General features: G+C 33.9%; 1 protein-coding gene across 1 annotated transcript; it reads left to right on the forward strand.

Moving 5' to 3' along the window:
• The first annotated feature begins 831 nt into the window (after positions 1-831).
• On the forward strand, positions 832-12,307 carry LOC127436822 (solute carrier family 35 member E3-like). The gene is made up of 5 exons (XM_051691256.1): positions 832-1,446; positions 5,231-5,341; positions 5,643-5,801; positions 8,325-8,407; positions 11,700-12,307. Exons 1-5 carry the CDS (start codon positions 1,048-1,050, stop codon positions 11,884-11,886), a joined length of 939 nt encoding a protein of 312 aa, XP_051547216.1. The 5' UTR covers positions 832-1,047; the 3' UTR covers positions 11,887-12,307.
• Positions 12,308-17,486: the final 5,179 nt, after the last annotated feature.

The raw sequence follows: 17,486 nt of genomic DNA on the forward strand, positions 1-17,486 counted from the left end.
TTTGAGTGTCATGGCAAAGGCTGTGAATACTTATGTACATGTGATTTTTTTGTTTGTTTTTTATTTTTAATAAATTTGCAAAGATTTTAAACAAACTTCTTTCACACTGTCATTATGGGGTATTATTTGCAGAATTTTGAGGAAAATAATTAATTTAATCCATTTTGGAATAAGGCTGTAACATAACAAAATGTGGAAAAAGTGAAGCGCTGTGAATACTTTCCGGATGTGCTGCAAATATCACCTGTGAGCAGAATAATTTTATTAGGCTTAATTTCCAATCAAGATGTTTTTTGTTGTTGTTGTTTTTTGCCAAATTATGCAAAAAGAGTGAAAATGTCATTTAACTGTTTGTATTTAAATACATCAAATATTAGCTATGAATTTTTTATTAATTTCAAAAACGTAACACATGTAATTTCCATCATCGTCATTTCCACCACGTTGTTCTATTAAACACAAAACAGAGTTTGAGATTTGCTGGAAATGACACTGTAGTAGGAATTCAGTAAGAGTGGGAAAATGTTTTAACGAGGTTTTACTTTCTAGAAGTCCACAATGCTAAAACTGCCCGAAGTTGAAGAAATACACAATTATGATGACTTACATATATCATAATTTTGACATCGTCTCATAATTATGATTAAGCGCCATAATTCTATTTTCCCCCCTCTTTCTTTCATCCCTTTGTTGTTGTTTTTTATTTACAGTGTGAGTGGCGGAAACAGGCCTCCGTAGAAACCCCCCTCTCTCTTTTTTCCCTCTAGACGGCTCAGTGCTCAGTGACGCGGCGTTGCGTGCTCACTGCTGCACAACGAGCGTCGCGTTTGATGACGTCACGCCAGTGTGTTCAGCTACGGCGCTCTGTGAGGAAAGAGTCCTCTAGTCCTATAATGAAAGCCTTTCTGAACCGCTTTCACACTGTCAGCCACAGAAAGCGGTGGATTGTTCTGTCTCTCTGCTGATGCATTACCCAAACAGACGCTTGAATCTGTTTGTCCAGATTTATTTTCAGAAGATTAAAACTGTTTCTGAATCAGTACAGCTATGGCTGGACTCTCTGATCTGTTCGGAAACAGTCGGATTATTGCAGGACTCCTGGTCAATTTGCTGTCTTCGATCTGCATAGTGTTCATTAACAAATGGATCTATGTGCACTATGGCTTTCCCAATATGACATTGACTCTCGTTCATTTCGTGGTGACATGGCTGGGTCTGTACATGTGTCAGAAGATGGACATATTCTCTCCCAAGAGTCTCAGACCCTCTAAAATCATCCTGCTGGCTTTGAGTTTCTGTGGCTTTGTTGCATTCACCAATCTTTCTCTGCAAAACAACACTATAGGAACATATCAGCTGGCCAAGGTCATGACAACACCTGTGATCATAGTCATACAGACCATGTACTACAGAAAGACATTCTCCACAAAGATCAAACTCACTCTAGTAAGTGCATTTTCATTATGCATATACACTGGTGGCCAAACGTTTGGAATAATGTACAGATTTTGCTGTTTCGGAAGGAAATTGGTACATTAATTCACCAAAGTGGCATTCAGCTGATCACAAAGTATAGTCAGGACATTACTGATGTAAAAAACAGCACTATCACTATTTGAAAAAAGTCATTTTTGATCAAATCTAAACAGGCCCCATTTCCAGCAGCCATCATTCCAACACCTTATCCTTGAGTAATCATGCTAAATTGATCATTTGGTACTAGAAAATCACTTGCCATTATATCAAACACAGCTGAAAGCTATTTGGTTCATTAAATGAAGCTTAACGTTGTCTTTGTGTTTGTTTTTGAGTTGCCACAGTATGCAATAGACTGGCATGTCTTAAGGTCAATATTAGGTCAAAAATGGCAAAAAAGAAACAGCTTTCTCTAGAAACTCATCAGTCAATCATTGTTTTGAGGAATGAAGGCTATACAATACTTGAAATTGCCTTGAATTTGTATGAAGATTTCATACAAAGGTGTACACTACAGTCTTCAAAGACAAAGGACAACTGGCTCTAACAAGGACAGAAAGAGATGTGGAAGGCCAGATGTACAACTAAACAAGAGGATAAGTACATCAGAGTCTCTAGTTTGAGAAATAGACGCCTCACATGTCCTCAGCTGACAGCTTCATTGAATTCTACCCGCTCAACACCAGTTTCATGTAGGGATGCTAGATGAAACCACTTATACCACTTTTTCTCTTCCGATCCGATTCTGATATCGGAAATCTCAGTATCGGTCGATACTGATCCCAAGCCGATACCAGTGTTGTTGTTTTTTTTTTTTTTGCATAATCGGTTTAGAATATCTTTACATTATGTATAGCTTATTAAGAAACACTTTATTATTAACTAGTATACTGGATAATGTAGCAGCAAAATTAACAGTAATTCCAGTCTTCAAGTCTTCAATAGAAAAGAAACCAGTGTTTTATTTTTTCCTTTTTTTTCATTCTTTTATTCTAAAAATGTTTCAACTTGCATCTGGACTTTAAAGGATTCAGATCTCTTTTTTTGTTCAATTTAGTTGTAAGACATCAGTCCACTTTTCATTCACAGTTATTTTTTGGAACCCATTCAACTTAATATTATTGTTATTGACTTTTAATTTTAAATACAACAGGAATATATTTAAATCACCAAGGGGCAGTGGTAGCTCAGCAGTTAAGGCTCTGGGTTACTGATCAGAAGGTCAGGGGGTTCAAGCCCCAGCACCGCCAAGATGCCACTGTTGGGCCCTTGAGCAAGGCCCTTGACCCTATCTGCTCCAGGGGCGCTGTATCATGGCTGACCCTGCACTCTGACCCCAGCCTAGCTGGGATATGTGAAAAAGAAGAATTTCACTGTATATGTGCAAATGTATAATGTGTGATAAATAAAGAAAATTATTATTAAAATTATAAATTATTAAATCGTGCACTTTTTAAATCCTCACGCTTTTATTTTTACATTCTAAACTCTCCAGGAAGTCCTGTATGTGTCTGTTTGTAGGCAAGTTTAATTTGCTTCTTATTCAAATTCTGTTAAAATGCACCTCTGGTGCCGTTCTAAATGCATATTATAAGTGAACCGAACTATTGAGCATCTACATCTGAGATGCTGTTCTTGAGTAGCGCTCAAATATTGCACACTGCTGTGAAGGCTAACAATAGCCGCGAGTGCATCACCAGCCGCATACTATATATTTACTTATTAAACACAGCGTTTTGTGATTCACAGAGCTATCGCACGTCTTCAAGTGGCTTTGAATAAAATGCACGAGTCATATGAACTGAAATGGTGTTTTTATGGTTCTTCTATGTCATTTTTTTGGAGCTTGACAGTAACGAACATGACTAACACACAGTATCGGATTTGGATCTGGCTCGTTGGACCGATACCCGATCCGTCTAAAAGTTTCAGTATCGGAGCCGATACCAATCCAGGTATAGGATCGGTGCATCCCTAGTTCATATACAACAGTAAAGAGAAGACTCAGGGGTGCAGGCCTTATGAGAAGAATTGCAAAGAAAAAGCCACTTTTGAAACAGAAAAACAAAAAGAAAAGGTTAGAGTGGGCAAAGAAATACAGACATTGGACAACAGATAATTGGAAAAGAGTGTTATGGATCTTAACCCCATTGAGCTTTTGTGGGATCAGCTAGACTGTAAGGTGCGTGAGAAGTGCCCGACAAGACAGCCACATCTATGGCAAGTGCTACAGGAAGCGTGGGGTGAAATGTCACCTGAGAATCTGGACAAACTGACAGCTAGAATGCCAAACATCAGCAAAGCTGTCATTGCTGCACATGGAGGATTTTTTGATGAGAACTCTTTGAAGTAGTTTAAGAAGTTCTGAACATTTTTTTGTTCAAATTGTAATAGTAATTTTTCACATTATTAATGTCCTGACTATACATTGTGATCAGCTGAATGCCACTTTGGTGAATAAAAGTAACAATTTCTTTCCATAATTATTCCAAACTTTTGGCTGCCAGTGTAGGTATAGAAAAGTGTTCTCTATAATGCATAACAGATCAGTAGTTCATTCATGTACATTAAAGTATTAATAATATATACAGTAAGACATCATACAAAAAATGTTTATATTTAGAAAAATTATCTGTTAAGCATTATATAATGTTTGTTAATTATGTTGGCATGACGAAGCCAACATCCTGTTATTCTATAGACTTTATTTTATTTATTTTTAATCCCTAAACCAAGACCAAAATTGTCAATTGATATTCCTCCTAGAGCTTTCAGACTACATCCACTTGGCACAGACCTACAGACTGTTCTGGCTCGTGTTGCTACATCTTTTCTAACTGACCTGAATAACGGTTTGCCCACAGTGGACCATACAATATCCCATTGACTTACATTGACAGAATGTTCAAACAGGCCAACGGAATGCTCCTTAATTCAAACTCCAACTTTCAAAAAATCCAAATGTAAACAATCATGCACAAGGCCTGCCATATCATGGTTTTAAAGGTGTTGTAAGCGATTTTAGCATTCTCAAGCGTTCACCTGACTGAGCCGTTGAAATGGCCATGCCCCCTTATTCCAATAGCCCGCCCTCCAAAGATAATTTTGAGACCAAAACCGAGCAAAAGAGCAGCATTGTTTGTTCCTGTGGCTGTCAAATTCAACAGTGGCACAATAGTACCCTCATCTTACAAACATTATGATTCATAGCCTCAATGATCTGCTTCAAATACAACACTATGAGAACGAGCAAAATGATTGACAAGTGAATCGCTTCAGTGTCCGTGGACACATTTATGTTTGCTGTTTACAAAGTCTACAGCTGTCACAGAGACCGGTGAGATATCTCAGGGTACTTATTTCATTAATAACTTTAAGGGAGTAGGACATTTTTTTGCATAACTTTTCCATGAAAGAAATCACTTACAGCAAGTTATAAACAAAATCTATCCATACATCTATCTTTCTGAAGGCTTTATCTAAAGTTGTCCATCCATCCATCCATAAACACTTTCAGACAAAGGCTTTGTCGAGCCAACGTCCTAGTTAAATGTATTGTTTTGACTTGCTTTTATAACATGCATGTGACACACGTGTCGTGAACTATGCTCACAGTAATTTCATGGGCTGATAAAAGCCGTGTCATAGTTACTTGAATACAAGACTATGAAACACCAGTTGAAATACAGGTTTATTACAGTTTTAAAATAAAAAAAAGTTCACTGATTTTTTATTTTTATATTTTGATAATCAGGTGCCAATCACACTAGGGGTCATGCTGAACTCTTACTATGATGTCAAGTTCAATCTTCTAGGTATGGTCTTTGCCACACTAGGAGTCTTTGTCACCTCACTATATCAAGTGGTAAGTAATCTATCATTCTCACTCTATATACTTATTAAAAAAAACAACCTTGGCTTGAAGTCATATCTCTTTGTCAACCTTATCCAGGTCAGAGAGACTCCCTCAGCCATCCTAGGGACACTTGATATAAAAATGCTTGAATTAACAGAAGACTGTAGGCTATAAAATCATTGATAATAACCAAATTAACCAAAGACAATGTAAAAGGGTTGTTTCTATTGACCATAATTGTAAAAAATAGCTAAAGAGTAAATGTCATATATCAGTCTAATAACTCGTTACTCCTCCCTTTGTGTTGTAGTGGGTTGGCGCCAAACAGCATGAGCTGCAGGTGAACTCTATGCAGTTACTGTATTATCAGGCACCCATGTCTTCCGCATTTCTCTTAGTCCTGGTGCCATTCTTTGAACCGATCACTGGAGATGGTGGCATCTTCGGCCCCTGGTCATTCCAGGCCCAGGTAAGAGAGCAAGAAAGTGCCTCTCTTGCTTGACTCACGCACTCCCTCCCTCCCAACCTACCTGTAATTCTCGAGTAAACTTTTTGAAGTTCAACACTAAGCTTTATCTTTATTTTCATCTTGCAGATGACTACATGTCACTTATCGATGCCACAGAAATAGATAGAAACACCAAGTGATCGAGAATATGTCCTGTTGCTTTTCACGGATATGGCTGATTAGGACGAAAAATCTTTATCGCTTTATTGCGGCAAGTCTGGTTAAAACAAAGTGTTAGGATTTGATCATTATTTCTTTGATTCATTTATCATGTTTCCATCCAAGTTGAGTTGCGAATTTAATTTATGCAAAAAACCTAATTATCAACGTTCGATTAAAGCCGCGTTTCCATCCCTTGTGTTCAAAAGAACAGAATTGGAGAAATTGTAGCCACTGTGACTCTGATATTAATCAAATACTCGCGGTTTAGAGCGCACAGACAAAACACTGTAAAGAAATTTGTCTGGTGTCTGAGAGCGAAAAGTGTCAATAAACCTGCTCTTCAGCACAGTTCAAGTTTGTATTCCACTTGTTTGCTCTGCAAACTCTTTGCAGGCTTTGGATTTTCTTTACACTTTTATTTTAGGATGACCAGAGCAACATTTCAGATGCCATGATTGGTCTACTGGTTAGTCCAGTTGTGAACGAGTTATTCAGTCATGTGATTTTTTTTTTGTGCATCTTGTATTCCTAATACAGTGGCAAGAAAAAGTATGTGAACCCTTTGGAATTACCTGCATTTCTGTGTCGGTTATTCACAAAATGTGGTCTGAGCTTCAGCTAAGTCCCAATAATTAATAAACGCAATCTGCTTCAAGTAATGATTAACAAATAATTGTAGTTTTGTATGTCTTTATAGAACATGTTGTTTAATTGTTCCCAGTCCATGCTGGAAAAGGTGTGTGAACACGTTGCGTTAAATAACTGGTAGAACCTCCTTTGGCAGCAATAACCTCCACCAGACGTTTCCTATAGCTCTTGATCAGCCTTGTATATCACTGAGGAGGGATTTTGAGGAGGGATTTTACTCCATTCCTCCCTTCAAATATACTGTATTTCAGTTCAATAATATTTGTGGGATTTCTTGCATGAACAGCACTATTCAGGTCATGCTACAACATCTCAATTGGACTCTTGACTTGGCCATTCCAAAACATGAATTCCTTCCTCTTAAACCATTATGTTGTTGATTTGCTTCTGTGCTTTGGGTCACTGGCTCCTCTTTTAAATTTTCACTGATGGAATGCTACCCTGAAGTTCCCCTGTAAAATCTCTTGATACAGTTTTGAATTCATTGTTCCCTCAGTGACTGCAAACTGTCCAGGCCCTGAAACAGCAAAGCAGCCCCAAACCATGATGCTTCCTCCATCATGCTTCACAGTTGAGTTGAGATTTTGGTGTTGGTGTGAAGCGCCTTTTTTCCCCCAGATAATATCTTGCGTGTTTCTGCCAAAAAGTTCAATTTTCATTTCATCTGTCCACAGAATATTATCCTAGAAACTTTGTGGAGCACCACGGTTGTCTTTTGCAAACTTGACACGTGAAGCATTTTTTGCTATTTGGACGGAAGTGGTTTCCTCCATTTTTGTTCAGTGTTTTTCAGATAGTGGGCACGTGAACAAAGACTTTCACAGTTTGTATATTCACTATTGTCAAAAACAAGTGCAATTATTTGTTAATCATTACTTTAAGAAGATTGTGTTTATTAATTATTAGGACTTAGCTGTAGTTTAGACCACATTTTGTGAATAATTAACACAGAAATGCAGGTAATTCCAATTCTTGCCAATGTGAATTCAATAGGATTTTATTTAGTAAATGTGTTTCCATCATAGTTTATGTGCATTTCCTCTTATCCAATAAATGATGTGTCCACCTCAAGCGAGTGTATAAGTGTTTTATACATATTTTGGAGATTTTCTTCGCATATTAGTGTTTCCATCCAGCAGTTTTTTGTGATATCTCAAAATGTGCATGAAAATATGTGGATGGAAACCCAGCTATTGATACTTATGTAGGTTTACTAGTTTGTTTGTTTTTTTTTTTTAATGTCAATATTAGTTTAATTTTAGTTAGTTTTAATTGTTCAGCAGTTTTTATTTTGTTTGTGTCTTTGGAAAATGATGAGTTTTAGTTTAGTTTTTATTTCATAAAGGATTGATATCAGTTTTAGTTTTCATCAATTATAAAGCAGAACTCGAACAAATCTTTCTATCTGCCTATGACGACACAACACTTTATCAGGAAATGCAACAAGCAAACTGAGATTGGTTGTTTGGCTTGCCAATCAGATGGTCACTTGTCTATTTGAGTGGTTCTTTCTCCATTTTCTCCATTTTTTTTATTTTATTTTAGTTAATGAAAATAGTTCACCACTACTTTCCATCTTCATAATAGTTTCCATTAACAGCAACAATCTTGATACTGTCTTAAGTTTCAAGTGTAACTACATTCTTGGATTTGTATTTATTTTATTTTTTTCAGGTGATGGTCTTTCTATCTGGAGTTATCGCCTTTCTGGTCAACTTGTCCATATATTGGATCATTGGGAACACGTCACCTGTTACGTATCCTTTCTACTACTATTTCTACTAGCTATTTTCTTATCATTTTTTTGTTGGTGTACAAAACACACCCTTTAGTCAAAAATGTGCAAACAGTGTCCTCAATCCAGCGTGACTTTTGATGTAGGTATGTTTGCAATAATGCAAGCAATTGTTTGTTCACAGAGCATTGAAGCTCGGCAAACAGTTACACATGTTTAGTTACACACTTAGTTAATAATAAAATGGGAAGCAGTAAATCAGGGCACATTTTAGCCCTAAGCCATACTTGACACATGTCATGTTTTTGAATATGCCCATTCGGGGACTGATAATGAGAAAGACTTTCTCCAGTTTGACCAGCAGAGGGAGCACTTGGCATATATCTGTTTAAAACTACATCACTGTACCACTGTAACATTTACTAAACCATCATAATTGTATGAAGGCAGCCCAAATTGTGTAAATGGGAGTAAAATGTGGCCCTCCAACCCATTTTACATCACATGAATTCTGGATTTGTCTAATTGGCTACTGATGCACATTAGCTATGTTGATCTCGCCTAAGGTTGTCAATAGACATGGGTCTAAGTCATTGTTTTACATGATAATGATAGAAAAGACTTCACTGAGCATGTTGACCCAAGTCGTAAATTGAGGGATCCAAGTTATCAAGACAAACTAATAATGTATGAAGAAATTAGGTTTATGTGTTTTAAACCTAGGGCTAGCAGGTTCAGCATTAAAGATGTCCTGCAGTATGAGAGAGTTTCGGGCAAGTTGACGGAATTGTAACTTGTCCTATCGGGCCACTGCCGTGTTCTCACTGTCTTACATATGTTGATCTATAAATGTGCTTTTGTGCCTTGCAAACCTAGAATGTTGGATTTTAGTGACATATTGAACATTATTGCTGTGAGTTCTGCTGATTTAAACTTGTCTCGTGCAAGGTAACATTATCTAGCAGTCTACAGAGATGAGGATGTGCCATAATTGCAAGAATTACTTTGGGTTTTGGGAGCATAAGTAAGAATGGGTTCAATGTTACACATACACACAAGTCAATGTTTTTATTTTTATTGTATTAATTTTTATTTTATTTTTTTGTAAAGAAAACATTTAACGCAAAAAAAATTCTACCACATTTACATTATATACACTACCGGTCAAAAGTTTTGAAACAGTTACTCATTCTTTATTATAATTTTTTTTCACATTTTAGAATAATAGTAAAGTCATCAAAACTCTGGAATAACATAAATGGAACTATGGGAATTATGTTGTGACTAAACAAAATCCAAAATAAATCAAAACTGTTTTATATTTTAGCATCTTCAAAGTAGTCACCCTTTACTTAGAATTTGCAGACATGTACTCTTGACATTTTCTCAACCAACTTCTTGAGGTGTCACCCTGGGATGCTTTTTAAACAGTATTGAAGGAGTTCCCATCTGGCACTTATTGGCTGCTTTTCTTTATTATTGGTCCAAGTCATCAATTTCAAAAACTTTGTTTATTTTTATTAAATTTTTTTGTTTTATAATGAAATAAATTAATATGGTGGCAGAATTATATTTTTGTCTACAAAACTCATTTCAAACATTTAAGCATATGCCTTCAGATCAAAAGATTTTTAAGATCATGAGAAACATTTCAGTCAAGTGTTTCAAAACTTTTGACCGGTAGTGTATATATATATATATATATATATACACACACACACACACACACACACACACACACACACACACACACACAGGTGGCCAGAAGTTTGGAATAATGTACAGATTTTGCTCTTATGGAAATAAATTGTTACTTTTATTCACCAAAGTGGCATTCAACTGATCACAGTAATTTTTCACGTTATTAATGTCCTGACTATACATTATTACAATTTGGAAAAAATGTTCAGAACTTCTTAAACTACTTCAAAGAGTTCTCAACAAAAAATCCTCCATGTGCAGCAGTGACAGCTTTGCAGATCCTTGGCATTCTAGCTGTCAGTTTGTCCAGATACTCAGGTGACATTTCACCCCACACTTCCTGTAGCACTTGCCATAGATGTGGCTGTCTTGTCGAGCACTTCTCACACACCTTACAGTCTAGCTGATCCTAGAAAAGCTCAATGGGTTTAAGATCCATAACACTCTTTTCCAATTATCTGTTGTCCAATGTCTGTGTTTCTTTGCCCACTCTAACCTTTTCTTTTTGTTTTTCTGTTTCAAACGTGGCTTTTTCTTTGCAATTCTTCCCATAAGGCCTGCACCCCTGAGTCTTCTCTTTACTGTTGTACATGAAACTGGTGTTGAGCGAGTAGAATTCAATGAAGCTGTCAGCTGAGGACATGTGAGATGTCTATTTCTCAATCTAGAGACTCTGATGTACTTATCTTCTTGTTTAGCTGTACATCTGGCCTTCCACATCTCTTTCTGTCCTTGTTAGAGCCAGTTGTCCTTTGTCTTTGAAGACTGTAGTGTACACCTTATGAATGAAATCTTTTTAGCAATTTCAAGCATTGTATAGCCTTCATTCCTCAAAACAATGATTGACTGATGGGTTTCTAGAGAAAGCTGTTTCTTTTTTTGCCATTTTTGACCTAATATTGACCTTAAGACATGCCAGTCTATTGCATACTGTGGCAACTCAAAAACAAACACAAAGACAATGTAAAGCTTAATTTAACGAACCAAATAGCTTTCAGCTGTGTTTGATATAATGGCAAGTGATTTTCTAGTACCAAATTAGCAATTTAGCATTATTACTCATGGATAAGGTGTTGGAGTGATGGCTGCTGGAAATGGGGTCTGTCTAGATTTGATCAAAAATGACTTTTTTCAAATAGTGATGGTGCTGTTTTTTACATCAGTAATGTCCTGACTATACTTTGTGATCAGTTGAATGCCACTTTGGTGAATGAAAGTACCAATTTCCTTCCAAAACAGCAAAATCTGTACATTATTCCAAACTTTTGGCCACCAGTGTATATATATGTTTTATTTGGAAATTTGAGTGTTTTTTTACTCTTAATCTGGTCCAGACATTAACTTGTTTAAGATAGTTTACAGGTACAGTAGAATGAATTGTTTCCAGTAATGAACCTGTGCACACTGATCTCAACCGACAGAATCATTTGGGATAATTATTGGTTTATAACTCATCTCTTCAGCTCAAGTACAAGTCAATTCAGAAGTAATTATTGAAAGTTGCAGTCAGTTAACATTTGTCCAACATACAGTATGTCCTCAAAACTGTGCCTTTATTATAAGTAATAATCGTCCAACAAGTTCTGAAATTCCCTTAACCTTTGTCTCTAAAGCTACAACATGTTTGGACACTTCAAGTTCTGCATCACATTACTGGGTGGGTATGTGCTCTTTCAGGACCCCTTGTCTTTAAATCAAGGTTTGGGCATCCTCTGTACCCTCACTGGCATCCTGGCATACACCCACTTCAAACTGGCAGAGCAGGAGGAGGGCAAAAGCAGGCTCACTCAAAGGCCATAGGCCAGCTGATGTGCAGATCAAACGAGCAAACCAGTGTTCAGTGCCTGATAGTTCAGGAATAGATAGTGATGGCTCATATAAAGAAGCTTGAAGAGACTAATCAAACATAGATTGGATGGAAGTAAATTTAAGCGATAGAGGCTGAAAGCTCTAAACAGCATTTTAAATGAACCACAAACATTTTATATTTAAGTATTCAATCTTTGCTGAAAACTTGATGTAGCTGAATGTTCGCTACCAAACTCTGACTGTTCAAGCACATTTCCTTTGTAATTTTGTGAGTTTTATTTCATGATGTGTTTTCATATGCTGTGTACATAAATAAAACATATTTTATAGAAAGTGAGCTGTGCTTATCTCTGGACCAGTCTGTAGCAAAAATGACATCAAATGTCCATAATCAACTGGTGCATTTACAAATTAAACTAATGAAGGAGACACACATAGCTTACACATGAGTGTTTTATCTTGTCTAATTGTTCAAGGATGGCATGCTATCTTATATTGAGACTAGTCACAACATTTTAGTACAAGGGTCACTGCCTGTTTGGCAAAAAGACGCCGTTTGCTTGAGTCTATCACTATCTGTGAAATGGTATGTCAATCAGTTGTTCAGGCTGCTTAACGCATGACTGAGGCTTTTTCAACTTGTTTTTCTCTTTTGCAATGCACAACTTAAACGTTAGTCACACTCCAAAGTCCTTTCTCTAGTTTTAAATCTATATAGGCCTATTTTCCAGCTTTTCGTGTGAATAGCCTCAGTCCACTGTGACAAACTGTGCTGAATCACAAAGAGGATGTGGAAAACAAAATGCTGAAAGTTATGCTCCTCAAGTTTGTGGTTCAGAGGCGCAGTATTTTATGGGGCTATCAAATTTTGCCCACACAGATCGATCCAGAAGCAAAATGAGATTGGATTGGAAAACATATGGGGGAAAACACTCAAGCTAAACAACTGTTTAAAAAAAAAAATCAGCAATAACAAGTACCAAAAAAATAACAGCACTGAAAAGGTCCAGGTTTATTAAAGGAATTGTTCACCCAAAAATGAAATGCTGTCCATTTACTCACCCTAATGATATCCCAGATGTGGTGGACTGTATATCTTCACCTTTAACCAGCCCCAACCAGTAGGTGGCGATATGAAAGAAGAATGTAAATTGCCAAAAACAAAAGAATGTGAAACATTTGTGAAAGTGAACATTTATAGTAAAAAAGGACTTAAATATTGATCTGTTTCTCACCTACATCTATCATATCGCTTCTGAGTATATGAATTTAAAACACTGGAGTCGTATGTATTACTTTTATGCTGCCTTTGTGCTTTGTGCATCTTTAAAGTTATGGCCACCATTCACTTGCATTGTATGCTCTTACAACAGAGCTGAGATATTCTTATAAAAATCTTCATTTGTGTTCTGCAGAAGAAAGAAAGTCATACACATCTGGGATGGCATGAGGGTGAGTAAATGATGAGAGAATTTTCATTTTTGGGTGAACTGTTCGTTTAAGGTTTATTAATGTCACGTAAAGTATACAAATTATAAATACTAAATTGGACCAGACTGGAAACCATGGACCATGACTGCATACTACTTCTAAATTTAAAGGGCTGAGCATTTAGGACAAGGATAGAAATGCCTTGAATCTTTATCCTTTGTTCCATTAATTAAATGAATGGGTTTTCATTGATGACTTCAGTGGTCCATGGGATTTTCTCATTATTACAGAGTCCTGCAAGTCCAAACATGTTGAGCTTAATGGAACATGTTTTACTTAAATAAAACCCTGAGCCAGTCCCTTGGCCCTCAAGAAAAGTTCCTGCCACAGAGACAGACATGTATTCCTAGCATGGTCCATTTGTCTTCTTAATAAAACAGCTAAAAAACTGTAAGACATGGGATTTCACTCTGCAAACAGTACCTCCCTTAACCATAACAAGTTTTGTGTAGTTAACCAAAAGCAAAAGAAACTGGCATTCACATTTATGTAAGGGTCATGACCACAGACTGCTGCCTTGGTCCATTAAGACCTTATCACTTCACAAATTAACTCCTATCTGCTGTTGATGTAGGCACTGATATATATGCACGCACACACACCATGCATATTCCCAGCGTGGCCACTGATCAGCTGACTCAACATTGTCTTATGTTCAGTGGATGAAGAACACATCATCATTACTCTTCAAGAAATGAAAACAATTTTTTTTTTAAAGTTCATACAATAGAATCAAGCATTTTTTATTTTTTTTGTACTGATCACCTCTAAAATTGCTTCATTAATCAACAGGTGAATTCATTAATCAGTGGTCTTGATTAGAGAGGAGCACTTAATATTATGTGATTAACTACAAACTCTATTACATAATAACATGCATCAAAATACAATACCAGTCAAAAGTTTGGACACACCTACTCATTAATTTTAATTAATTTTTAATTAATTAAAATTTTCCACATATTTGAATTATAGTATAAGTCATCAACACTATGGAACAAAACCCAAATAGGAATTAGGAATTATGTAGTGTACCAAACATTTTAAACATCAGTATTTAAGGAGTTTTAGTAGCAGCTGCTGTAAACCCAGTATGATAAGTACATGTGTGCTTTTCCCTGAACATCCACTTCAGTTCATCCATTTAATAACAATTATTATATTATTACTTATTATTTAAGGAGTTCTGGTGTATGCTACATAGGTACTTGTCTGTTTTTCCTTGAACATCAGGTTCATCCATTTACTAATAGCAAGTCAATTAATAATCATAATTATTCATATTAATTATATATATATATATATAGTAATTATTATTATTATTAAGGAGTTCCAGTATGCTGGGTATTCCTTGAACATCCACTTCAGTTCATTCATTTAATAACAATAACAATGTTACAAATAATAATAATTATTATTATTATTAAGGAGTTCCAGTATTCCTTGAACATCCAATTCAGTTAATCCATTTAATAACAATAACAATGTTACAAATAATAATAATAATAATTATTATTATTATTGAGTTCCAGTATTTCTTGAACATCCAATTCAGTTCATCCATTTAATAATAACACTAAAATGATAATAATAATAATAATAATAGTTTGTAATATAATTAATAATAACTATTATATGAGTTCCAATTATTATTATTAATAATTATTATTATTTTTGAGTTCCAGTATTCCTTGAACATCCACTTCAGTTCATTCATTTAATAATAACACTAAAATGATAATAATAATAATAATAGTTTGTAATATAATTAATAATAACTACTATATAAGGAGTTCCAATTATTATTATTATTATTATTATTATTATTAATTATTATTGAGTTCCAGTATTCCTTGAACATCCACTTCAGTTCATTCATTTAATAACAAAAACAACGTTACAAATAATAATATTAATTATTATTATTATTGAGTTCCAGTATTCCTTGAACATCCACTTCAGTTCATCCATTTAATAATAACACTAAAATGATAATAATAATAATAATAATAGTTTGTAATATAATTAATGATAACTACTATATAAGGAGTTCCAATTATTATTATTATTATTATTATTTTTATTAATTATTATTGAGTTCCAGTATTCCTTGAACATCCACTTCAGTTCATTCATTTAATAACAAAAACAACGTTACAAATAATAATATTAATTATTATTATTATTGAGTTCCAGTATTCCTTGAACATCCACTTCAGTTCATCCATTTAATAATAACACTAAAATGATAATAATAATAATAGTTTGTATTATAATTAATAATAACTATTATATGAGTTCCAATTATTATTATTAATAATTATTATTATTTTTGAGTTCCAGTATTCCTTGAACATCCACTTCAGTTCATTCATTTAATAATAACACTAAAATGATAATAATAATAGTTTGTAATATAATTAATAATAACTACTATATAAGGAGTTCCAATTATTATTATTATTATTATTATTATTAATAATTATTATTGAGTTCCAGTATTCCTTGAACATCCACTTCAGTTCATTCATTTAATAACAAAAACAACGTTACAAATAATAATAATAATAATAATTATTATTATTATTATTTTTGAGTTCCAGTATTCCTTGAACATCCACTTCAGTTCATTCATTTAATAATAACACTAAAATGATAATAATAATAATAATAGTTTGTAATATAATTAATAATAACTACTATATAAGGAGTTCCAATTATTATTATTATTATTATTATTATTATTAATTATTATTGAGTTCCAGTATTCCTTGAACATCCACTTCAGTTCATTCATTTAATAACAAAAACAACGTTACAAATAATAATAATAATTATTATTATTATTATTAAGGAGTTCCAGTATTCCTTTGACATCCAATTCAGTTCATCCATTTAATAACAAAAACAACGTTACAAATAATAATATTAATTATTATTATTATTGAGTTCCAGTATTCCATGAACATCCACTTCAGTTCATCCATTTAATAATAACACTAAAATGATAATAATAATAATAATAATAGTTTGTAATATAATTAATAATAACTACTATATAAGGAGTTCCAATTATTATTATTATTATTATTAATAATTATTATTGAGTTCCAGTATTCCTTGGACATCCAATTCAGTTCATCCATTTAATAATAACACTAAAATGATAATAATAATAATAATAGTTTGTAATATAATTAATAATAACTACTATATAAGGAGTTCCAATTATTATTATTATTATTATTATTATTATTAATTATTATTGAGTTCCAGTATTCCTTGAACATCCACTTCAGTTCATTCATTTAATAACAAAAACAACGTTACAAATAATAATATTAATTATTATTATTATTGAGTTCCAGTATTCCTTGAACATCCACTTCAGTTCATCCATTTAATAATAACACTAAAATGATAATAATAATAATAATAATAGTTTGTAATATAATTAATAATAACTACTATATAAGGAGTTCCAATTATTATTATTATTATTATTATTATTTTTATTAATTATTATTGAGTTCCAGTATTCCTTGAACATCCACTTCAGTTCATCCATTTAATAATAACACTAAAATGATAATAATAATAATAAATAATAATAGTTTGTATTATAATGAATAATAACTATTATATAAGGAGTTCCAATTATTATTAATAATAATAACAATTATAAATCTTACTGGTTTTTTTTATTTTTTTTATATTATTTTGTCAAGTTAAGAAATTCAGGTAGGAATCATATATATTTTTCTACCAAAACTCTTTCAAGCATTATGCACAAGCCTTTAGATAAAAAAGTTAGCGAGAAACGTGAATTTGTCCAAATATGTCCAAACGTTTAAGTAGTAGTGTATATGATAACGTATTTATGATTCGAAGACAATGCAACTAATGTAAATGTGAACAATAAACCAACAAAACCATCCGCATTATTACGTTCACCACAAAATACTACCGCAAAACCCACTGTCGCACTTAAATATAATTTCACCTAGTAAAATGCAGTTATGTCTTAACTGGTGTGTTCCTAGAAGCAAATTTGTGCTGTGTGATGTTTACACCGCGCGCTCCTCGCACGTGCTCGAACA

This window comes from Myxocyprinus asiaticus, chromosome 47 (genome assembly GCF_019703515.2).
Source record: "Myxocyprinus asiaticus isolate MX2 ecotype Aquarium Trade chromosome 47, UBuf_Myxa_2, whole genome shotgun sequence".
In the NCBI taxonomy this organism is placed as follows: domain Eukaryota; kingdom Metazoa; phylum Chordata; class Actinopteri; order Cypriniformes; family Catostomidae; genus Myxocyprinus; species Myxocyprinus asiaticus.

What these genes read in the sequence shown, in the direction of transcription:
- LOC127436822 (XM_051691256.1), top strand. Translation starts at nt 1,048, where the DNA reads ATGGCTGGACTCTCTGATCTGTTCGGAAACAGTCGGATTATTGCAGGA. An exon ending in TCACCTCACTATATCAAGTG is followed by an intron (nt 5,342 to 5,642) that starts GTAAGTAATCTA and finishes TTTGTGTTGTAG; the next exon opens with TGGGTTGGCGCCAAACAGCA. An exon ending in GGGAACACGTCACCTGTTAC is followed by an intron (nt 8,408 to 11,699) that starts GTATCCTTTCTA and finishes TTGTCTCTAAAG; the next exon opens with CTACAACATGTTTGGACACT.